General features: G+C 53.0%; 1 protein-coding gene across 2 annotated transcripts; it reads left to right on the top strand.

Annotated features, from left to right (window-relative positions):
* The first annotated feature begins 416 nt into the window (after nucleotides 1-416).
* SLC43A3 (solute carrier family 43 member 3) lies at nucleotides 417-22,601 on the top strand. Of its 2 annotated transcripts, XM_045039311.1 has the most exons (13): nucleotides 417-507; nucleotides 1,176-1,543; nucleotides 1,785-1,914; nucleotides 8,462-8,508; nucleotides 9,844-9,920; nucleotides 10,142-10,234; nucleotides 12,622-12,761; nucleotides 14,050-14,147; nucleotides 15,447-15,638; nucleotides 15,889-16,008; nucleotides 19,759-19,945; nucleotides 20,569-20,692; nucleotides 21,965-22,601. In XM_045039311.1, exons 2-13 carry the CDS (start codon nucleotides 1,360-1,362, stop codon nucleotides 22,064-22,066), a joined length of 1,494 nt encoding a protein of 497 aa, XP_044895246.1. In that variant the 5' UTR covers nucleotides 417-507; nucleotides 1,176-1,359; the 3' UTR covers nucleotides 22,067-22,601. The 2 variants fall into 2 exon arrangements, with proteins under 2 accessions (XP_044895246.1, XP_044895245.1); XM_045039310.1 differs by lacking the exon at nucleotides 417-507 and having other exon boundaries at nucleotides 15,465-15,638.
* The last annotated feature ends 1,010 nt before the right edge of the window (nucleotides 22,602-23,611 follow it).

The raw sequence follows: 23,611 nt of genomic DNA, 5'->3' as shown, positions 1-23,611 counted from the left end.
GCAAAAGGGCGGAAATGTGTTCTGTGCCCACCCAAGTGGTCAAGCTAAAGGGCCTGGAATAGGGGGTCTGTGTGCGTCCGTGTGCCTGCCAGTAGCTGTCTCCTCCATGTGCGCGGGGTGTTCGTGCTCCTTTCCGTGGGTCTGCTTGCGCGAGCAACCGTTTTGAAACTAATTTGGTTAGGGATGGGGCGGACGGGCAAAGGGGCCAGACGGCTGAAGAGGATAGAGAGAGGAAAACACACACCGCTGGGGCTGGCGGGAGATAACGGACTGGAGATCCAAGGGCCAAAACTGTGAGCAAGGGAGAAAGGAAGTGACAGAGAGGGGGGGTGGTGGGTGGACCTCCCCAGACACCGCCCCCCGCTGGTCAGGGCCCTTCCGGACTGGAGCAAGGCGGGGGTGGGGGGTGGGGGTGAGGGCGGGGCTGGGAGGGGCAGGCCAGAGGCGCGAATCCAAAAGCCGAAGGGCGCGGGGCGGTAGGGGAGTCCCAGCGAGGCGGCCTGCCGGGTAGGGCGCTGGGGCCACGCGGCGAGGGGGGGACGGGGGGTGGGGGGGTGGGGGGAGCGGAGGCCGCGGACCCCTGCGGCGCCTTCTCAGGGAGCTTGGGAGGGAGGTGCAGGTGCCGGAGGGGGTGCCGGTGGGGGTGCGGGTGCGCAAGGGTCCCCCGTCCCCCGGGGCTCCCTTTGGGCAGAGAGTGACACGCGGCAGAGGGTGACACGCGGAGAGGCAGGAGGAGTCCTAGCCCGGGTCAGGGAAGGTCCCGCTGGAGTGCGATATTTTAGGCTTTCCACTGGCTTGTGCTGTGACTAACTAGCCCACGTGACCTTGGGCAAGTTGACAGCATCCCCTGGACCTGTTATTCCCTTGTCAGTAAACTGAAGAAAACAAAACGCTAACTTTGCCAGGTTGTTCGAGACTTTGTGAGGACATATACGAAGTGTCACCGCCCCCCCCCCCTCCGGAATTGCCGCTGTTACTATTTCTGTGGTCGGTTCCCAGACCTGGGCTCAGTTCCTCCTTCCCCACGTGCTGCCAATGTGGGGCAGAGAGGCTTTTTTGCAGCTGTTTCTAACAGCTGGCCTCTCTCCCCACCCCTCCGGGGAACCCTCCTTCCACCTCTACCTTTCCCCCAAGTCCCCCCCCCGGAGCCAAGCAGCCTCTGCCTTATTTTACAGGATCCGGTCAGTCTCCCACTGCCGGCTTTTTGCTCAGGCCCGAAACAGCCAGAACCACAGCCTCCTTGAACAGAAGGGCTTGCCAGAGGAATTTTCCAAGTGCTCAGAAGGCCAGCCCTCGAAGCTCCTGTGGTCAGCGCCGGAGGCCCCCCGTGAGATTTGGGGACCGGCTTCAGCTCAGGCCATGCAAGGCCAGGGTCTGTGTCTCCGAGTGGCCACCCTGCTGACAGGGCTGCTGGAATGCCTCGGCTTTGCAGGCGTCCTCTTCGGCTGGGCATCACTGGTGTACGTCTTCAAAGCAGAGCATTACTTTGACGAGCTGTGTGAACCAGATGCCGGGGCCATGGGCAACTTCACGGCGCAGCCTGGTAAGGGACGTCCTTAGGGAGGCAGAGTCTGGTTTCCAGGCAGTAGGAAGGGGCAGGAGGGACCCCACCCCCTGCCCACACCGCCAGCCTCTCTGTGCTGAGCAGAAAGGAGTGTGCGCCTCCCCACCAACTCCCTGACCTTGGTCTAAGAGGTACCTGGGGAGGGAAGTACCAGCCCCCAGGGGGTAATTAGGGGCTGTCACATGTCAACTCCCTGAGATCTCCCCTTTCTCTCCTCCAGACTGCAAAGCCCAGGATGAGAGGTTCTCACTTATCTTCACCCTGGGGTCCTTCATGAACAACTTCATGACATTCCCTGCTGGCTACATCTTTGACAGGTTCAAGACCACCGTGGCTCGCCTCATAGCCATGTAAGTGCCAAAGGCCCGGCCTGGGCAGACATAGGCAAGAGGAATTCTTCTGGGAGCGGCCTCGCCTGGAGGGGGACCCGGTCAGGCAATTGGGCCGTGCTGCCCGGCCCCGTCCTGGCAGCTGTCAGAAATAGCCCAGGATGTGGACTCTGTGTGGATCCACCCTCTTCCCTGCACCCCTACTTCCCTTTCCTCTGCCCTGTTCTTCCTCTGTTCCATGTGAATGTAAATTCAAGTTGAGCAGGAGCCCGGGCCCACTTCCGGTGAGGGCTGGCCTGGTGCCTGGGTTAACATCACGGAACCTAAAATGGTCACTCTGCCTTCACCCCAGGGATCCTTGTCTATACGTCCAACAAGACCTCACATCCAGGTCCCCCAGGCTTCATTGTCATCCTCCTCACCATCTACCCCTGTCACTCCCCAGACACTTAGTAAGGTCTCCTGGGTATCCCCAGTGGTGAGAGTGCCCGACCCCCTGATTGGAGGGGAGACCGTGGGGGTGTCACGGAGGGTAAGGGACCTCGCCTCGCCCGTGCAGGGTGGCACTGCAGCTGGCCAGCTTCAGCGATAAGCAGTGGCCTGCTGAGGCCTTGATAGGACCCAGAGCTGGTGCCTCCTGGCACATGTGTGGGAAATGAGCCATCAGATGGAGGGACTGCAGGGCTGCCTGACAAAGCCAGTTCCTGCTCTTTAAGACTTTGTCTATAGAAAGACTTTATCTCAGTCTGTCTTGGTCCTTGGCTCCCTGTCTCCTTCCCACCCTTTCCTTTGTCCCCTCCCTCCCCTCTGGCCTTCGGATGTTTGGAAAAACTGTCCTTCCTGCGTTTCCCTTTTGCTTTCACATAGAACACTTGCTTCGGACACATCAGGTCACCAAGTATATGGGGTTTTCCCCCCACACGAAGCAATTCTGTGACGTCAGCTGGTGTCCTACCATTTAGGCCGGCTCTGACGCTATCCACCTGGAGAAAGCGTCAGATCCTGCAGGTTCAGGGCCGGGTCCCACAAGACTGCCCCCCATTTCACATGCCGACTGCAAGGAGCAGGCCCCTCAGGTTACCCCCAGCTTTGGTCCGACTTGGCCCCAAATCGGAGGTTCCCGTGACCTTCTCCCTCCTGGGCTGGATTATTTGCTAGAACAGCGCACAGGACTCAGGCAAACACTTATGTTCTAGCAGTTTATTAAAGGATCAGATAAGGGATACAGATGAAAGATCCAGGTTCGGAAGCACTCTGAGCCCCATCCTATCGGGATTTTATGGAGGTTTCTTCATGTAGGCTTGATCGAGTATTGACCGTTTCCAGGCCCCCTCCCCTCTCTAGAGCAGTAGAGTGAGGGCAGCTGAAGACTCCCAAACTTCAGTCATGGCTTAGTCTTTCCAGTGACCAGTGCCCATTTAGGAGCTGTGCGGGAGCCTCCTGGAGTCACCCCATTGGAAGAAAAAATGTTCCTAGTGCCCTTGTCATCGAGTTTACAAGGGTTTTAGGAGCCCTGTGTCAGGGATCCGGGACAAAGACCAAATAATGTATTTCTTATGATAAACCACAATGCCACAGTGCACTCCTGGTCTTTGAACGTGGGTCCCTCGTAGCAGAAACGATCATAAAGGTCAAAAGATACCGGCACATTATCCGAAACACATTCAGTCATGAATAACTACCCAGGCCCTCGTTGTAGCATCTGAAAGTGTCTCCCAGGGCCACTTATGCACAGGCTTCCATTTGATCTTGTCAGGTTCCAAAAGCAGGCGTGGTCTCGGCATTATATACCTTTACCCTTCAGGCGTCTGGTATCATTGAGCTAAGGCAACATGCCCTCTTGCCCTGAGCCGCTTTCGAAGCGTTCGTGTAACACTGGATTCCCCTCGTCACAGAGCCCGCTTATTCATCCCCTTACCGGCTACCTTTCCCTTTCTCCGTCCATACCCTAACACTTCCACCTTTGGAAGGGGTGTTCGGTTTGGCCACCGTGCGGATCTGGATCACAGGCAGAAGCACCCGTCCAGCAAGTGCCTCCCTCTCACCCCACCCCCTTTCAGACAGGGCAAGGTTACACAGGGACAGAACCAGCGGGCTGTCTTTCCCACCAGGCAGTGTGGTGGCATTCACCGTCAGTCCCAAATTTGGCAGATAGAGGGACAGCAGGTCTGCCCCACCAGGCCCTTAGGAATTCTAACAGGACGGTGAAAAACATAGTTTCTTGCTTAGGAATCATCCCTGCGTCCAGCCCTTGTCGTGGCGGTCCTGGCCCTGTGGCCACTGTGTGAGGGAGGGAGAATTCCCCTAGCCACCGTGCTAGCTAGGGGAAATGGTCCCCGTTCAGACGTAGCGTCCACCCCCCTTAAGACAGTCAGGTGAGGGGCGCCTGGGTGGCGCAGTCGGTTAAGCGTCCGACTTCAGCCAGGTCACGATCTCGCGGTCCGTGAGTTCGAGCCCCGCGTCGGGCTCTGGGCTGATGGCTCAGAGCCTGGAGCCTGTTTCCGATTCTGTGTCTCCCTCTCTCTCTGCCCCTCCCCCGTTCATGCTCTGTCTCTCTCTGTCTCAAAAATAAATAAAAACATTAAAAAAAAAAAAAAGACAGTCGGGTGAAAGAGAGACAACCCCTTCACATAAAGCCTGTTCTCTTATCTTAGTGCACCCCTCCGATGCCGTAGGGATTTCCATAGGGCTGTGCCCTGTATGGCCAGGTTTCCAGTGTCCTCCTACGTGACCCTATGGCCAGGCCGCTGGGTCAGTAAGAACCCGAAGGTCGGGGCCTTTTCCATTGTAGATGTCTTTCCTCTCTGCTAGGACAGCAGCATGCAGTTCATTGAGCCCCCTGAGCTGATCTGTCTGTACCTTTTTGGATCAGAGTGCGGGCCTTCCAAACAGGATGCTGTCCATTCATCTTGGAACACAGCCAAGTCGCTCTTTGTTGGTTAATCGAGAGTTCTTTAGAGGGCACCGTCCAAGGGGACGGTAGACTCCATCTGTTCCCCACATGGTTCCAGAGTCCGCCTTAGGGGAAAAGAGGCTCCCTGTCCGTGGTGTCTCCTCCGTGCCGTCCCCAGGCAACACGATCCTGTTTAACCATTGCTATTTTTAGTATGGAATTCTTCTGGGCATTGCTGTCCCCATTAGAGCATTTCTCCAACATCATGCTAGACATTGTGGGTATTTCCTGTTTTAAGATCATTTGATGTACTTCAGTTATCTGTGTGGATTCAGTTAATGTCTGAGATCAAGACAATAGATGCCCCTCAAACGGAAATTGCCTCATCCGAGATGCCAGTCATTGTCGCTGGGAGGTAACCGCAGACTTTTGCCATGAGTCCCAGTTTACGCTCCCCATAAGGTCATGGCACAGAGCATTTGTCTTCTACCAGTACTCCACCTCCTATTCCACACCGTCTGGGCTCAGGCAGTCTCACTGGCTCCCATTTAACATGCTCCGTTAACACGAAGGGCAGATTCACACGCCTTCCCGTCTACAGGGCTAGACGTGTCCCTGCCTGGACACACACAGCGGCCACCCCCATAATACAGTTCAGGTAAAGGAGAGGCCAGCATTCTCACAAAGCCTGTCCCAACGTGCTGGGTCTCCTATGAACGTTTACCCTTTCTTCCATCAACCCTTCTCTTCCTACCCGGAGCCTCCTTAGGACTTTGTCAGAGCTGCTTTCCCACATCAGATGGGGGAAGGGTTCCCGGCCAGGCAGAGTATGCATTCTCATAAGACATCAGGTGAGGTAGACACAACTTCTTTACAGAACGCTTGTTTAAACAGCCCAAATTTCATAGCGTTTTTATGCCCCTTAATGTTTATTTTTGAGAGAGAGAGAGAGAGTAGAGGAGGGGCAGAGAGAGAGAGGGAGACACAGAATCTGAAGCAGGCTCCAGGCTCTGAGCTGTCAGCACAGACCCTGACATGGGGCTGGAACCCACGAACCGTGAGATCGTGACCTGAGCCAAAGTTGGACGCTTAACCGACTGAGCCACCCAGGTGCCCCTGTCTTCTGGCTTTTAACATTTTTGTAAACGCGGATGAATAGAACGGACTTGTGTGCAGGCACTTTAATGCTGGGAGCCATCAGGGGTCCCTTTGGCTCCCTGCCCCCTGCCTTAGGCAGTGTTGTATTAACACCTTTTAACCTTATCAAATGTCCATTTCCTTTATTGCACATCTCTATAACCCTCTGAAGATTTCCACCCTCTGGGGATGACCTCATGACTCTCCTCTGTTTCCTCTCTGTTCCACCCCCATTGGGATTTGCTTTCCTCACCTTATTCCTTAATAACTGTTAAAAAATTTCTACTCTTCTAAGACCAGTCTCTTGATCCTCTCCTCCCCCTGTCCCCATTCTTCTGTTAATTGACCTGATATATTTATTAGCATCTATAAGACCCAGGAGGGGAAGCTGAGCCATCGATTCAATAAGCCTTTCCAAACTGTTTTTTGTCCTTTTGCAGCAATAGGTTTTTATGGGGTGCCCACGTGAAAGGGGCCCCCTTCACCACAGCATTTACCTCTGAGATCTGGGCACAGGTCACCATCAAGCCACTCCCGCACAGCTTGCACACAAAGGGGATCAGCTGCCCCATCTGGACTGTTCCATTTGTAGGGGGACACCACCTTACAGTGGTTTCTATCCAGTCCACCGGGCTGGCTGTGCCCTCAGGAATAACCTCCTGTGTGTGTGGATTGTTCCATAACAAGCTACTGGGTCCTGCATCAACCCAGACCCGTGCACTTCCAGTCTGCTGCATTCAAAACCCAGGACACAGCCCCCGGGTCAGTCACTGACCCAGCCCATTTCAGTAAAGGATCCCCAGGAAGCTGAGGGTACCCACCCACAAAAGGTAGCAACTCCTTTGCACCATGCCACTTCTCCCCGCCACCATCCAGGTCCGTGGCTTTGCCTCCTCCCACACGGACTACCTTCTTGGGGACCAGAGGTCTTAGAGGAACTTTCTGTTGCTCCTGCATAATTTTTCCCTTGGGGGTGACTTGGAGGCTAATGGCCGAAGCTCAGAGTGCCCCAAATCTGACCTCGGTCTAGCATGAGGATCTGAGCTCGCACTCTTTTAATTTCGTCTTTGCTATCACGGATCCCGGTAACCAAGAGCTTGTACGTTTCAGCTTTTGCTTATTACTTTGCACTTTGGTGAACCCGCTCCCCAGGAGTTGGCTCCATTTCTGAATTCGGTTGGTAACTTTTCCCTTTAGTGACTGATTATACTGCAGCCACTGCTCCACAACCCAGGAGCCAGGGGCTCTTCATCCCCCATGCTTTCGTCCTTTCTCCTTCTGGACGCACATGTTTCTTTGAGCCTGGGCCGTTCTAGCAACTCCCGCTTCACTGACACCAACTGTTTGGAAAATCTTACATATCGCCTCCTGCATTGCTCCTTGACTTTCAACAGAACACTGCCCTCCTGACACGTCCGGTCACCACACGTGTGTGGGGTTTCCCAAACCATGCAATTCTGTGACACCAGCTGGGTGTCCTACTATGTAACTCAGCTCTGACACCATCTACCTGGAGCCTCAGATCCCCCAGTTTAAGGGCTGGGTCCCATGAGTCTGCCCCCCAACTTCAGATGCCGATCACAGGTGGTAGGTCCCCAACTCACCCGCAACTTTGGTCTCACTTGGCTACAAATCAGACGTTCCCATGACTGCCTTTCCCTTGGACTGGATTATTTTCTAGAATAGCTCGCAGAACCCAAGGAAACATTTACTTATGTTTACCAGTTTATTAAAGGACATGATAAAGGATACAGATAAACAGCCAGATGAATAGATATGTAGGGTGAGGTCTGGGACAGTCCTGAGCACAGGAACTTTTGTTCTGGTGAAGTCTGGGCTGTGACATCCCCTCAGCCTGTGGTTGTCTATACCAGCCCAGAAGGTCTCCTCACGTAGGCTTGATCAATTATTAATCATTTCCAGCCCTATTCATCATTTCCAGACCCTTTCCACCTTTTGCAGAAGTGGGGGGCAGGGCTAAAAATACCAAGTTTCTAATTCTGGCTTGGTCTTTCTGGTGACCAGCCCCCCACCCAGAGCCATCCAGGAGCCGACCCAGAGTCACCTGATTAGAACAAAGATGCTCTTCATGCTCTTATCCCTGAAGAATTTACAGGTGTTTTAGGAGCCCTGTGTCAGGCACTGGGGACAAGGACCAAATGTGTATTTCCTGTTGTAAATCAAAACATCACACTTAGGCATGGCTTCTCTTACCCCATGCCTTGCAAGACCCCCAAACTGCTAAGAGATCCCCATAACCTTGGGATTGTGGGTCCTGAAATCACAGTGCCCTAGAATTTCTAGAAGAGTCCATTCATTTCCTTATATAGAAAAGGCTCCAGAGGCCCAGAGAAGGGCAGTGCCTTACCCAAGATCACACAGCAAGGAGGAATTAGAACTCAAAGTTTTGCTTTGTAGACCAGGCCCTAATCCCTTTCTCCAAGGGATTGGCTGTTGGGACCCCAAGTGGGAGGACCTTGGCTCTATCTTCTCTGTCTTTTCTTGACATCATTTTCCATCTCCCATTGTATGTTTCAGATCTCTCTATACCAGTGCCACCCTCACCATAGCCTTCATCTCTGCAGGTGAGTGCTATCAGATGGGTGGGAGGGACACAAGGTCAGGGGCGCTCGGTAGATGGGAAGCTGATGGGTAGGAAACACTGACCCCCACAATTATCAGAGATCCACAGACTTTGAGCTTGAAAGAATCTTTGAAGGAGTGATTGCCAGTCTATGAAACCAGTCTAGTCTACTGAGAATGCAAAAAAATAAGGACAATGGAGGGATTGCTTCAGAGAGAAGAATTTATTTGAAAGATTCCGTCCTTCATCTTGTCCGTGTTAATGTGTTCTCTTTTTATTTTATTATTTTTTTAAATGTTTATTTACTTTTGAGATAGAGAGACAGAGTGCGGGTGGGGGAAGGGCAGAGGGAGAGGGAGACACAGAATCCGAAGCAGACTCCAGGCTCTGAGCTGTCAGCCCAGAGCCTGATGAGGGGCTCGAATTCACAGACCTTGAGATCACGACCTGAGCTGAAGTCAGACACTTAACCGACTGAGCCACCCAGGCTCATGTGTCCTTTTTTTAAAACAAAAGGATAATACGGAAGATGGTTCTTTTTGAAAATACCCTTACTTAGTAGGGCAAAAGTCAACAACCCTATCGTAGTTAAAAGTTTTTGTCTCAAATTTTACCGGTTTACGGACATAGAAAATTTCCACGGTCTGGGAATTTCCGTCGGGTTCATTCTCCTCTTCTCCCATTGTGTAGAGGAGAAAACTGAGGCTGGAGAGAGACGCCTTGCGAAGACTTGTAGGGGGAAGTGCTCTTTCCTGGTATCTTGGTTGTGCTGGCCAAGTGCTCCAAGTTTAATGAACCAGGGAAACACAGTCCATGGCCATTTCGTGCTCGGATTTCACAGCACCCCGTAAGATAGGAAGAGCAAAGACGGTTATTCCCATTTAACAGATAAGGTGACTGAGTCACAGATTCGGAATCCAGCTCAAAGTCATGCAGTAAGTTAGAGGCTGGCCTTGGGGGCCGAATCCAGGCTTCTCTCCCCGGCAATATCAACCATAAAGAGAGGGGCTGTTGTGGCTTAATGAGGGAAGGGAACAGTGGCTTCGCTTTGAGTCTTGCCTCTGCCTGTAGGCGTGCAGGTCTGCTACAGACCGAGGACCACCTTCTGTGGGGAAGAAGTGGCTCAGGAGACCTCCACAGGGTCCCTCTGCAGGGACATTTGGGGGAGCCCTGACCACTATCTTAAGATTCTCAGAGGATGCTAGAAGGCTGGCTGGCATTGGGGCCCTGACCCCAGGATTGTTGGGAATTCGGAGCAGGTGGGAGCCAGAGTCTGGGGCCCCATGTTTGGGTTGCACTGTGACATGACCCCCACCTGTGTCTTTGACTGTTCCAGACTCGGCCTTCCTGCTCTTCCTGGCCATGCCCATGCTCACTGTCGGAGGAATCTTGTTCCTGATCACCAACCTGCAGGTGTGAGCCTGCCCTAATGCCAGGCACCTGGCGGGAGGTTGGGGAGGGTGGAGGGAGGGACAAGCGCTTTTCCGCATTGGCTACCTCCTGTGGGGTTGGCTCAAGCCAGGGCAGCGGCTCCTGGGATGGAGATGGGTCTGGGTAGAGTAAGGGCCTGGTGCATGCTGGGTGCACAGGAAATACTGTTTCACGGACAAATACGTGATTCATGTGTTCTCTAGGTTGGGAACCTATTTGGTAAACACCGCTCGACCATCATCACGCTCTACAATGGAGCATTTGACTCCTCCTCGGCTGTCTTCCTCATCATTAAGGTAAAAAATATCCGTTAGCAACATTTATGGAACACTTACACATGCCAGGCACTTGTCTTGTGAACTTTGCATGATTTCTTTCCTTCGACCCTCCTGCAGCCAGTAAACGTGACTCTTGAACTTGAGCCCGGACCTGTCTGCTTCTAGAGCCTCACCTGGTAGTGATTAGGCTCTTTATGCCTACCTAGGAGTTTTGGGGAGAGGCTATGATGTGCCCCGGCTGGTGCTAGGCCGAGGCTGGGAGCCCTTTGGAGTGGGGTGTTTGCACCTGTGAGCTTCTGATTTGGACAAAGAAGGTGAGAGGTAGCTGGTGGGAGCAGCGGGGCAGACACAGTGGCCTCTCCAGCTCTCCTACAGGCTGATTTGGGGGCTCAGGGGGTAGGGGAGGGGCCGTTCCCAGTGTTATCAGTGGCTCACCCAGCAGCCACTCCACCTTCTTCCTTACTAACAATTCTATCTGGGCAGTGAGGTGCCAACCCAGAGGATGAACCCTCATTGATCTAAGCCAATTGCAGCAATCCCTGTCCCCCTTGCTAGTGATGGGTAAAGGTGGTCATGTTATCCAGTCCTTGTTAATGAGATGAAGGGTGTATGTCCTGGAAGAGTTTAGGGGACATTTCCCCTCCCTGATGGAAGGTGACAGCGGAGCAGACAGAAAGCCTTTCTCCTTGGCCCCCCTTCCCACTTTTTCTCTTTGAATGTTGTGATGGCAGGATGTGATAGCTGGAGCTGTGGCAGCTATGCTGTGATTATGAGGCAACCAGCTGGAGGACACTAAGGATGACTGAGTGGAAGGAATGAAAGAGTGTGGGTCTTTGACACTCGAAGCTGCCTAACCTGGGACTTCCCTCCAGGCTTTGTGTTAGGCCAGAGGCAGCTGGCACAGCCCATGGGCCATCGGGAAAGAGAAGAGGAGCTCTGGGAGTCACTGCTAGACATGAGACTAGTTTAGTCCCATGAGCGCCTTGGCTTGGAGGGGCACCCAGAGACTGAGCCCCAGGGCCACTTACCCAGGCCTCTCTACCCCTGGTATAAGAGTCACTTTCCTGGTTCTCCCTCCTTCCCCTGGGTGTGCCTTCCTTTCTCTCTTCCCTCCTTAGAGGTGGAAGGAGAGAGAATGACAGAGCAGGAGCTGAGTTCTCCATTTGATCTGACCTTGCTGCCGCCTCCTCTGACCTAGAGCAGTTCATTGCACCTCTCTGGACCTCACTTCCACCCCCTGTGAAAGGAGGACATTGGGCTACATCAACGGTTTTCAAACTGGGTGTTGAGGAACACTGAGGGGTTCTCTTTGATATTATGTCGGTCACCAAGGAGAACGAGGGGGAGGATGACTGGGTCCTTCCCGCCGATGTGTTTCATAAGTTGAATTTTTGTGTAAAGTTTTGTTTGAGAGAAAGGACTTGGCTGCTGTTAAATAAGATAAAAAAGCAGTAGGCTGGCAGGTCTCTGAGAAGCCATATTAGGAGACTCTACAAGCCTGTGGTGACGGGTGACGTGATGGCTCCCCTGCTGGTTGAGCCATGGGGTGAGGGTGAGCCTGTGTGTGGGTCAGGCGTCTTTGATCAGCGTTCAGGGTGGAAGGCAAGAGCCGGTGACAGGCCGGGGCTCCAGCCCGTGCTTCTTACACTGACTTTTTTTGTGGGCTAAAATACACATCACATAAAATTTACCATCTTTACCAGTTTTAAGTGTGCAGTTTAGTGGCATTGAGGTCGTTCACACTGTTGTGCAACCGTGACCACCGTCCCTCTCCAGGGCTCCTTTCAACTTTGTAAAACAGAAACTCTGTACCCGTTAAACTATGACTTCCTGTCCCCCCTCCTGCCCCAGCCCCAGGCCACCGCCTTCTGTTTTCTGTTTCTGTGCGTTGAACTGCTCTAGGGACCTCATGCACGTGGAATCATGCAGTATTTATCCTTTGTGCCTGGCTTATTTCACGTAGGAGAGCGTTCTCAAGTTCACCCATGTTGTAGCACGTGCCAGAACCTCCCTCCTCTTTTTTTTTTTTTTATTAAAAAAAAAATTTTTTTTTCAACGTTTATTTATTTTTGGGACAGAGAGAGACAGAGCATGAACGGGGGAGGGGCAGAGAGAGAGGGAGACACAGAATCGGAAGCAGGCTCCAGGCTCTGAGCCTGACGCGGGGCTCGAACTCACGGACTGCGAGATCGTGACCTGGCTGAAGTCGGACGCTTAACCGACTGCACCACCCAGGCACCCCTCCTCCCTCCTCTTTAAGGGTGAATAAGGTCCCGTTGTACGTATGTGCCACAGTTCGTTTACCTACTTCTCTGCAAATGGTTTGCTTTGACCTTTTGGATGTTATAACTAAGATTGCCACGAATATGGGTGTTATGCTGACTTTTCCCCTTCTCCTTCTGCAGCTCCTTTATGAACAAGGCATCAGCCTCAAGGCCTCCTTCATCTTCCTTTCCGTCTTCAGTGCCTGGCATGTTGGGCGTACTTTCCTCCTGATGCCCCGAGGGCACATCCCCTATCCGGTGCCCTCGAACTACAGCTACGGGTAAGGACTGTGATCTGGTGATCGTGGGCCAGAACCTTTCACCTGACCTGTGGCAGGAAGCCAGGGGTGGGACGGATGTGACCTCCTGTCACAGGACAGGAGGACTAGACTGGGGGTGTATCAGCTAGCTATTGCTGTGTAACAAACTATTCCAAAACTCAGTAACATTAAGCATTTCTTATTTTTCATGAGTCTGTGGGTCGCTGGCTAGTTCTACTAATCAGAGACAGGCCTGGATGGTGTTGACAGGCTCACTTATGCCTCCGGTCATCTGGTGGGCTAGCTGGGGGCTGGCTAGTGAAGATGGCCTCCCTCATATGGGGTTTGTCTGGCAGTCATTCAAGGTGACAAAGATGTCTGGGTCACGTGGCTCTCATCCTCCATTAGGCTAGTTCCGGGGTTCCAAGAAACAGTGCAGACGTGCACAGGGTTTCTTGGAATTGGCCCAATATCACTTCTGTTGCATTCCCTCAGCGGAAGCAGGTCACAAGGCCAGCCCCGATACAGGGGCTGCAGAAACAGAGCCACAAAGTCTCATTGCAAAGGTTAGAGAACAGAGCAGGTGCAGAAATGTGACGATTTTTGCAGTTAGCACCACAGGTAGTGGGGGGGGGGGGCATTCATTGGTGCTCACTTACTATTTGCCACGCCCCTTGTGCCCTCTGATTTCACTGAATGATAATCCTCTCAGATAGATATCCTTATCTCCGCTTTCCAAGTGAGAAAAATGAGGCTCAGGAGGGCTAAGTCTGAGCCAAGTTTCCATAGATGGGAGGAGGCAGAACTGGGATTTGAACCCAGGCCTCGCCCGCTTTACCCACACTTTCAGTGGTTCCCAAACTTTGCTGCATAATAGAATCATATTATGGTTTGATAATGATAAAGGTTTGATAATGATAATGATAATGACAATGATATGGTTTGATAAAGGAAGCCTGGGGCGCCTGGGTGGCTCTGTCGGTTAAGCGTCCGACTTTCGATTTCAGCTCAGGTCATGATCTCACGGTTTGTGAGTTCGAGCTCGTGTTGGGCTCTGCTGTCATCTGGGAGCCTGCTGCGGATCCTTTGTCTCCCTCCCTGTCTGCCTCTGCCCCACTCGCGCTCTCTCTCAAAAATGAATAAAAAATAAACGTAAAAAAGTTACGGAAGTCTGGCTCCTGTGCCCAGACATTCTGCTGTGACTGGTCTGGGCTGTGTCCTGTGCAGTGAAATTTGGGAGTCCCTGCAGCCTGAATCTCAGGCTCAGCTCTCAGTCCTAGGGTTGGGCTGGGGGCTTCTGTGTCCATAGCCTGTGCTCTGGGAACGACGCCAGGGAGGAAGAGAAGAAAACGGCAGAGTCTGAAAAGCTGGAGCTGCAGTCCAAGGAGTCCCTTCCAGCCAAGGAAGGTGAGTCCTGCGGGTTCAGCCCCGCGGCCGACCTGGTGCTCTGCCTCCAGAGCTGCCCCGGGGACTCAGAGTCACGGAAGGTCCGTCCAGGAGCACCCGGGTGGCTCAGTCAGTTATGCGTCTGACTTCGGCTCAGGTCATGATCTCACGATTCGTGAGTTCGACTCCTGAGTCAGCCTCTGTGCTGACGGCTCAGAGCCTGGATCTTGCTTCAGATTCTGTGTCTCCCTCTCTTTTTGCCCCTCCCCGTTCATGCTCTCTCTCTCTCTCTCTCAAAAATAAATAAACATTAAAAAAATTAAAAAAAAAGGAACGGTCCATCCAGAAGAGGATGTGGGGGGTCTTCTCCACCCCACCTCACCTCCCTTTTACAGAGGGTCCATGGAAGGGCGTAGACCTCTGTGCTTTCTCTTTCTGCCCCTCTTCTCTCTCCTAGTCTCATTAGACGTCCTCCCAACCCCCAGGTCATTTGCCTTCCCCTCCTCCCACCCCTCAGTCCCTGAGTCTGCCTTGTTTTTGTCCCATTGCCTGTAGATGTCCCGCCCAACCCCCCCCTTCCCCCTTCGCCCTTTCTCATCCCCTTGCCGCCTCCCTTCCTTCCTCTGTTTTGGGGCTTTGGTTATAAACATCCCAAAGCACTGCCGACAAGGTAGAAGCAAGAACAGGATTCTGGGAAAGCTCACAAAATTAAGGGGAACGTGAACTTGCCAGGCCCCGGGAAGAGGAGAACCAGGTTGCCCCTGGGGATCCCTGGGGACTAAAATCACAGCCAGTCGGCCTCGCCAGGGAGAGCGATCGAATTGGTCAACCCTGGGTGAGGAACAGGACACGTCATTCACAGCCCCGCCCGGACCACGAGGACTCAGGCAGGGGACGATTTCCAGAACAGACTCGGGATCCGGGTACTGAAAGCAAGGGAAGGGGCGCGAGTTGCTGCTGAGACAGTGGCTGTCCACCTACTAACCCTCACCTCGTCTCCAGCGAACGTTCTGTTCTCCTTGTCTTTCTCTTCCCCGTCCTGGCTGGGAGAGTGTTGGTGCAAGAAGTGTCATTGGATCCGAGCTGCGAAAGACAGATGGGGTTCCAGCAGACGGAGGGGGGACGTGGGTGGGTCATTCACGGTGGTGGGGCCGGGATAACAAAGGTATAGGGGTGGGGATGTGCTGTTTACTGGCAGCTCGGAGAACACGCCAGATGAGGCCTGGAAGTCAAGAGAAGGTGAGCTCACTCCTTAGGCTGCCCCGTGAGGCCCCTACACTCCTGCCCGTCCCACTCCCCTACCTTGTAATTTATGCCCAGATCCTTCCTCTCCATCAGAGGCGCTGGGACCAGGGAAGCAGCAGGAGCCCCGCTCTTTCTGGAGCTATGTTCTCTCTCAGCGCTTCGCCTGGCACCTGGTGTGGCTGTCTGTGATACAGCTGTGGCATTACCTCTTCATCGGCACCCTCAACTCTCTGCTCACCAGCCTGGCCAAGGGTGACAGGGCGCTAGGTACGTGGCAGGGCTGGGGGTGGGGTGGTGGTGCAGCCCGCCTCTGTGTCCCTGCCGGGGACTTGGAACCTTGAGGCGGGGTGGGGGGGGGGTGCGTACTGAGCTCCGTGGGGCTATGTGGTCTGGAGGAAGGTCTGAGCAGGGGTGTGGGGAGGAGGGACAGGCAGGGCAAAGGCAGGTGGGGAGAGTCCTCTCCCGTAAGGCAGTGCTGGAAGTTTCTTACCAGCCACCCCCTGTCTGCCCTCTGCAGTCAGCGCCTACACAAACGCCTTCGCCATCACTCAGTTCTTCGGAGTGCTGTGTGCCCCCTGGAACGGCCTGCTCATGGACCGGCTCAAGCAGAAGTACCAGAAGGAAGCGAAAAGCACAGGTGAGGCCTGGAGAACCCGGAAGAGGAGGAATCTTCATGCGCGGCCAGAGTCCCCTTCTCTTTTGTTCTTAATCCTTCTCTGCTTGCATCCATCCGTATTCATCTATCCACTAGTCACGGAGTGTGAATTATGTGCAAGCCATAGTTCCAGATTCCACAGCGGACGGGGCAGGGATGCCCTTGTTCTCAAGCTGTTCTCCGCGTAGAGAATGGAGAAGGGCAGGCGATCAGGCGTTGCCATCCATGCAGTCAGCTCCCGGGGTGGGGGCGATGGGGACACACAGGCACAAAGCCTGTGCCGGGTGAGGTTGCGGATGATGTCAGGGAAGGCTTCCTGGAGGAAGTGGCTTCTGAGCTGAGGCCTGAAGGACGAGCAAGAAGTGAGGAGAGGAAGAGGAGGGCCCTGGGAGAGCAGCCCAGGAATACGCTGAGGTCAGGGTGGTGAAGGAGCTAGCAAAATAGTGGGGGAATCTGGGGAATCCCAGAGGGGATGTCTGGCTGACCCAGGGCACAGAGAAGGTGCTGAAGGGGGAGAGGTAACAAGGGGCAGGCGGTGCTGAGCCAAGGAGCCAAGGAGCGTGGATGAGACCCTTGGATTCCAAGACCAGAGGAACAGGGGGCCTCTGAGGTACCCTCTTCCCCCGCACTGTGCCTCCTACCCCTGCTGGTGTGTTTTGAGATAGATCTCAGGCATCAGATCCTTTCCTCTGTAAATACTTCAGTCTGGGTCTCTAAAAACAAGGCCCTTTTTATGTAAACGGTACCGTCATGTCATGGTCACGTACAAAACCCAATAATTTCTTAATACCATCTAACATGCAGTCCTGTTCAGATTTCCCAAATTGCCTCAGATATGCCTTTTTTTTACAGTTGGTTCGTTCAAATTAGGATGCACACGGGGTCTGCGCTGTGTATTTGGTTGATGAGCCTTCCGTATCTTTTTACATTTGTATATCCCCTCCCCTCCCCCCACCTTTTGTTTCTTCTTGTTGTTTATTTGTTGAAGAAACTGGGTCATTTGCTCTGTCAGATTTCCCCCAGATTGGATTTGGCATCCTTTGGTATCATTTAAAAATGTTTCTTTGATTGGGTATTTCCTGTAAACAGGCAGATTGGAGGCTTGAGGAGACGCAGTTTAATATTTTTTTGGGAGCATGCTTCGGAGGTGGAGCCTCGGGCTTCCTCTGGTTCCTATCAGCCCCTGGTACTCGCTGTGTCTGTTCTTATGATGTTAGGATTGATCAGTGGATCCAGACATTGCCAGTCTGATGCACCCATTACTGAGTTTCCCATCAGCCTTTTGGCTAATGATTTTAGTAGCTCCTGGCGATCACTGCCGGGATCCATTATCTTATTAGGATTGCAAAATGGAGATTTTCTATTTCTGTCTTTCCTTCTGCTTTTACTTGCTAGAGTTCCTCCCGAAAGAAAAGCTGTCCCTCATTGGTGGCTTTGTACCCTGAGATAAGTGCTTGGCTTTTCCTCTGTTTACCAGTTTCAGAGTACTGACTTGGTGCCCTAGCAACCTCCAGAGGTGATGAGCTGTCACTTCTCTGTTGTTTCGTTCATTACTTTATTTCTTAACGTCATTTCTCTTTTAAAGCCTCATTTTAAATATGTTTGACAGGGGCGCCGGGGTGGCTCAGTCGGGTAAGCGTCCGACTCTGGCTCAGGTCATGATCTCACAGCTCCTGAGTTCGAGCCCCGCATCGGGTTCTGTGCTGACACTGCGGAGCCTGCTTGGGATTCTCTGTCTGCCTCTCTCCCTGCCCCTCCCCTGCTCCTACTCCGCCTCTCTCCCTCTCTCAAAAACAAATAAACATTAAAAAAAAAAAGACCAATTTAAATATATTTGACACGTTTCCATCCATGTCTGTCACGATTCTTCTTTATGCTCGAATCGGTCCATCTTCTTTGGCCACTGGGAACCACCAGGTCAGAGCCTGTGTCCTTTCACACAGCCCCAGTGGGTTTAGAGACTGTCTTACTCCCTAACACAGCGACATGTTCAGATCCGTGTCCCGGGGTAAGTTTCCTGCCCCGGACCTGAAGCAGTCATTTCCCCAAGTAGTCCTGGGTCCCTTTAAGTGGGAAATGGTATTTAGAGACTGCAGTCTGGATGCTAGAACTTCCAGTTCTCCTGGGTTGTCTGTGCTTCGAGGCCTTGGAGAGAGGTAACATTTTAATTCCAAGTTTACTTTCTTGGGGCACCTGGGTGGCTCAGTCGGTTAAGCGTCTGACTCTTGATTTTGACTCAGGCCACAATCTCACCATTTGTTAGATCGAACCCTGCATCCGGCTCTGTTCTGATTTCTAATTTCTTGGGAGAAATTAGAATTTCTAAATTCTTGGGAGAATCTTTGGGATTCTCCTCCGCTTGTACTCTTGTGTTCTCTCTCTGTCTCTGTCTCAAGATAAATAAGTAAACATTAAAAAAAAACCCCAAAAAAACAAAGTTTACTTTCTTGATTTTATATGTGTCTCTTTTCTCTTCCTCTGAAAATCGTAGTTCCTAAATAATGCTATTTACGTATACTGTATACACTTTCTCTATATGCTGTGCACTGTATACATATACACATGTATAGTATTTTAAAAATATATCTTATACATAATGTCTGGCTTCGCAATATCAGTACTATTAATAATGATTGCTGAGTACTGTTGCCCTTCCTTCTTTCCTTCCTTCCTTCCTTCCTTCCTTCCTTCCTTCCTTCCTTCCTTCCTTCTTCTCCTTAAGATATATCCCAAAGAGATGTACAGTCAAATTACTGTGTTTTAAGAGTCACCATCTTGACATATACACATGTCCATTGGTTTCTGAGTTTTTCCGATTGCTTTGTTTTCGTCCTATTCTTTTAATTTAATTTTTTTTAAGATGATTTATTTTGGGAGAGAGAAAGAGAGTGCAAGCAGGGGAGGGGCAGAGAGAGAGAGAGAGGGGGAGAGAGAATCCCAAGCAGGCTCCGTGCTGTCAGCCCAGAGCCTGACACGAGGCCTGAACTCACGAACTGCGAGATCATGACCTGAGCCGAAATCAGGAGTCGGATGCTTAACCCACTGAGCCACCCAGGCACACCTAATTGTATTTTTAGTCATTTACTAGCAAACAGTTCTATTTTTCCAAGCTGTGACACAATATATTTGAAGAAGTTTCGTTTCCCTTCCTGTTCCCTGGACCCCCATTCATTCCCTCTTTCTTTAGGTAATTATTTTTATGGCTTTTTAAAGAAATGCAGAAGATACATATCTAGTCCGCATTCTCTGAGGTATTATTGTGCCGTTGCAGATGATTGCAGGATATTGTAACGCACACCCACGTTATATTTTGTCTCACCCTCTCTTGGGTGAAGGTGCCCACTGCACGCCGTGGCCCGTAGCTCTCTCCCTCCCGAGGGGGCTCCGGGACACGCCTCCTCTGGCCCCGTCAGCTGCTGCCCATCCGTCCTGTGGCTGCGGCACTGATGTTGCCATCGCCCGAGAGCCACACGGAATAGCTGGCTGTGGCTTGGAGGGGGCAGAGCACGTGACCCACGGACCAGGCGGAGTCAGTGGGGGTAGAGAGCAGTGGGTGCACTTGAATGGCAACTGGGGGATGGATTGGAGATGAGCATGTGGGAGGAAGAGGTTTCTGCCCGGACGGCTGGCAGGGCGGGGACGGTGGCTCGACTTCCTCTCGCGTCTTTGTGTCCCTTCCCCATCCTCCACCGTGCTCTCCTCCATGCACAGCCTCTTTTTCCTTTGGACCAGGGTCCTCGGCCATGACGGTGGCCCTCCGCTCGGCGGTGCCTTCTCTGGCTCTGACGTCTCTGCTGTGCCTGGGCTTCGCCCTCTGTGCCTCGGTCCCCATCCTGCCCCTCCAGTATGTCACTTTCATCCTGCAAGTGATCAGCCGCTCCTTCCTCTACGGGGGCAACGCAGCCTTCCTCACCCTCGCGTAAGTGGGCTTGGGGTGCGTAACAGCACCGGGGACGTGCGGGCGCAAAGGGAAGTGTGCTGGATGGACCTGGGGCTGGTCCAGTGAGGGAGGCAGGGTCTGGGAGCAGGTGTAGAGGGTGGGGTAGCGGGAGAAGCTGGTGGGAGGGATAGAACATTCACGAACTGGAGCCTTCATATCAGCTCTCCTCTCTGCCTCTCTTATCTACCTGTACACCCTCCAAGGCCCGCTTCCGGTTCAACTGTCCCAGAGTCAGAAAGAGAGTGTCTTCCTTCTTTGTGCCCTTGGCACTCTGGTCCTGCTTCCTCTGAGAGTGCACCCATCACCCAGCAAATACTGACCTGTTCATGTGTCTGTCTTTTCTTGAGACCTCTGTGGGCACAGCCTGTGTCTGGGTCCCTGCTGTTTCCCCGGGGCCCCGCACAATACCTCCTCCGTGTTCTGTGTTTGAGCAAAGGTGAGGGGGGAAGAGCTGTGTGGGTGTTGGGTGTGGGTGAGTGAAGCCAGGCCTAGGACTGGGGGACTTGGGAGAAGTGGCCGCCACGGGCCCACCACGGCCAGGCCCCTCCTTGGAAAGAGGGCTCCTGGAGCTCACGGGAACCCTGTTTTGTCTCTCTCCCCAGTTTCCCTGCGGAGCACTTTGGGAAGCTCTTTGGGCTGGTGATGGCCTTGTCAGCCATCGTGTCTCTGCTCCAGTTCCCCATTTTCACCTTCATCAAAGGACCCCTCCAGAACGACCCGCTCTACGTGAGTACTGTGGGGAGGGGCGTGGCCCTGGCCTTAGGCCAGCAAGGACATCTAGATTGGGGTGCCTCAGCGGGGCCCCCGCAGGGGGCGCCCCACATCTGGCTGAGATGGTTCCTTTAGGAATGTTTCTGCACATGGGGGCATCCTTGGTCTTATTTCTCAAATTGGGGTAGCAGGGGACCCCTGCCACAAGGCAGGGGTACCTGAAACCACAAGACTCGCCTGCGGGGTTGCCAAGAGATTTGGGGAGAATATAGTCTTCATGTGTGTGGAAACAAGCAGACGTACTCTGGCAGAGAATGTAAAATGCTCACAACATTTCAAATGAAAACCGACGACTTGAAAGACATTTCCTGCTTGCGGTGCCCTGGCCTCGGCCCTGGGACTACAACACGCATCGGCTTCCACGGTTATTCCGAGGGCTGGGAGCTCTGTACCCTCACCCCTGCGTCCCCACACTGGAGAGGTACTCATAGGCCCAGCCCTGCTGGTGTGGTGGTCCACTTCTCTGTAGATTGAAGACATCAGTTCAGGGATTTGGATTCCGTGACTTAGACATTCAGAAGCACAAAGCCAAGGAGCAGAAATCGTTTGACTTTGAATTTCATATTCCGACCACCGCACAGCTCTGTTAGCCTCGTTTAAAAAAAAGTAGCAAGGGGCTCCTGGGTGGCTCAGTTGGTTGAGAGACCGACTTCGGCTCAGGTCGTGATCTCATGGTTTGTGAGTTCGAGCCCCGCGTCGGGCACTGTGCTGACAGCTCAGAGCCTGGAGCCTGCTTCTGATTCTGTGTCTCCCTCTCTCTCTGCCCCTCTCTCACTCATGCTCTGTCTCTCTCTGTCTCAGAAATAAATAAAAATTAAAAAAAAAAAAAGGGTAGCAAAGTGTAGAGCAGAAGCGTAAGTCAGTCATTGGGAGAAAAAAAAAAGGGACTGAACTTCAGAACTGAGGAGAATGCCTCGATTGTGACGTCCGACGAGCCTGACCGTATTCAGAAGACGTGTGTTCCAGCCACTGTCCCCAACTTCCCGTGTGACCTTGAGCAGGTCGTTGAGCGCTCTCAAGACCTCTGTTTCTTCATCTGTGAAATGGGCACGATATCCCTCCCTGACTCTGCTCTTCCGGGCAGAGAGGAAAAAGAAGCCCCCCCCCCCCACCCTCCCCGGGCCCCGGGCACCGTAGTGTCTCAGGAGAAAGTCGAGGCTGTTCCTTTGTTGGTGGCGGCTGCTGCTCAGAGTTCTGGACCTCACCCCTCCCCTCTCTCCCCGCCAGGTGAACGTGATGCTGGTGCTGGCGACTGTCTTGACGTTTGTCCACCCCTTTATGGTGTACTGGGAGTGCCGGCGGGAACGGAAGTCCCCTGCGACCGCCTAGCTCCGAAGCTCTTGCTTTTCACGCTGAGGACGCTTTGCTAATCTTTCCCCACCTTGGAGGACCCCGTGTCCAGGCGCGCTCTGCCTGCCCAGGCTACCGGTATTAATTGGCCATTGCTGTTTCTTTAAGAAAATAAAAGACGTTTCACGGCCAGCTGACACCCGGATTAACAAGAGAAGAGGCCCCGTTGCCCCGCTGATTGCTGTCAGACGGACCCAGAGCAAAGGCCCATGGAAGTTCTTAGTTTCGGAGCAGGAAGCACATGACCTTGGTAGACACCCGGTCTAAGGGGAGGTGATGTGATGGGGAGGAGGTTTGTCACCTACGTGTTCGGACCTCTTTGGCTGTGAGGCCTCTGTGTGTCGAGCCCTTTGTGACAGGTAAGCTTCCAGGTGAAGAGTACAGTTGTCGTGACCTTGGCGACAGGGCCCGGCCCTTGGAGGGGGCTCCCTCTATTATTTACGTTGGGCATAACAGAAAACATTTCTCTGGGGAGTAATCCTATAGAAAAATAAAATCTCTCTGCCCGAGGCAACTACTGGTGTGGCTCTCCCGGCTTTGGGCTGCTGGGTGCCTGTGTGCACGTGTGTGTGCATGTGTGTGCTTGCTTGTGCTTCCGCCGGGGGGTGCTCCAGCCTGGGGAGTGGCCGCGGGAGTGGGGCAGAGGAACCTGGGTGCAGCATCCCCAGGGTAGCAGCTGGACCCGGAGGTGGAACCTCAGACCGGGACCCACTCTCCTGGTCCTGGGACATGGGCCTGAAGCTTCCTTCCTTTGCCTCCTCTTCCTCCCCACCCTCCCCCAACACTCCACACCCCCAGCCGAGAGCCCTAGATGGAATCAGAAGGTCCCTGTGAGTCTCAGTTCCGGCACTCAGCCGCTGGGCAGGTCCCGTAACCACCGTGAATCACAATTTCCTCACCTGCAAAGTGTAGTTAATCATTTCTATCCCCGAGAGCTGTTGTGAGAATTTAAAGTAATTGCTGCTAAAAAAAAAAAAAAAAAAAAAGAAGAATAAAAAGTAAAGTCATTGCTGCTGCCTAGCACACGGCAGGAGGACATGAGCATTTTATTCCTTTATTTACTCATGACCAGAAAGGAGAGGGGTAGCCAGGGGGGAGAAGGTGAAGGGCTGGGAGGGAGAGAGGGTAGGTGGGTGAGATGGAGAATTTGGAACACGCAAGCAGAGGCACTAGGAGAGGATGGTGAGGGGGAGAGGCTGTCAGGCGGACTGATTTGTTCATTCATTCATTCATTCATTCATCCATTCAACTACTGTTTATTGAGCTGCTACAGGGCATCAGGCACTGTCCTAGGTTCTGGAGGCACAAAGATGCCCAAGAGTCTGAAGCCAGCTCTTCTGTGAAACTGCAGGAGAATTTCCAGGGGCCTGGGAACCTGGGTCTGAAAACAGACAGCAGAGAAAACAGACAGCTAATGGAAGGCTTTTACTTTGTTATCTTGCTCAGAACTTTCAGTGGCTTCCTGCTGCCCACAGGACACAGCTCGGACTCCAGCCTGGCACGCAGGCTCCCCCAGTGTGATTC

The sequence above is a fragment of the Felis catus genome, chromosome D1 (assembly GCF_018350175.1).
Source record: "Felis catus isolate Fca126 chromosome D1, F.catus_Fca126_mat1.0, whole genome shotgun sequence".
Taxonomy (NCBI): domain Eukaryota; kingdom Metazoa; phylum Chordata; class Mammalia; order Carnivora; family Felidae; genus Felis; species Felis catus.
This window is presented reverse-complemented; position numbering and strand designations above follow the sequence as displayed.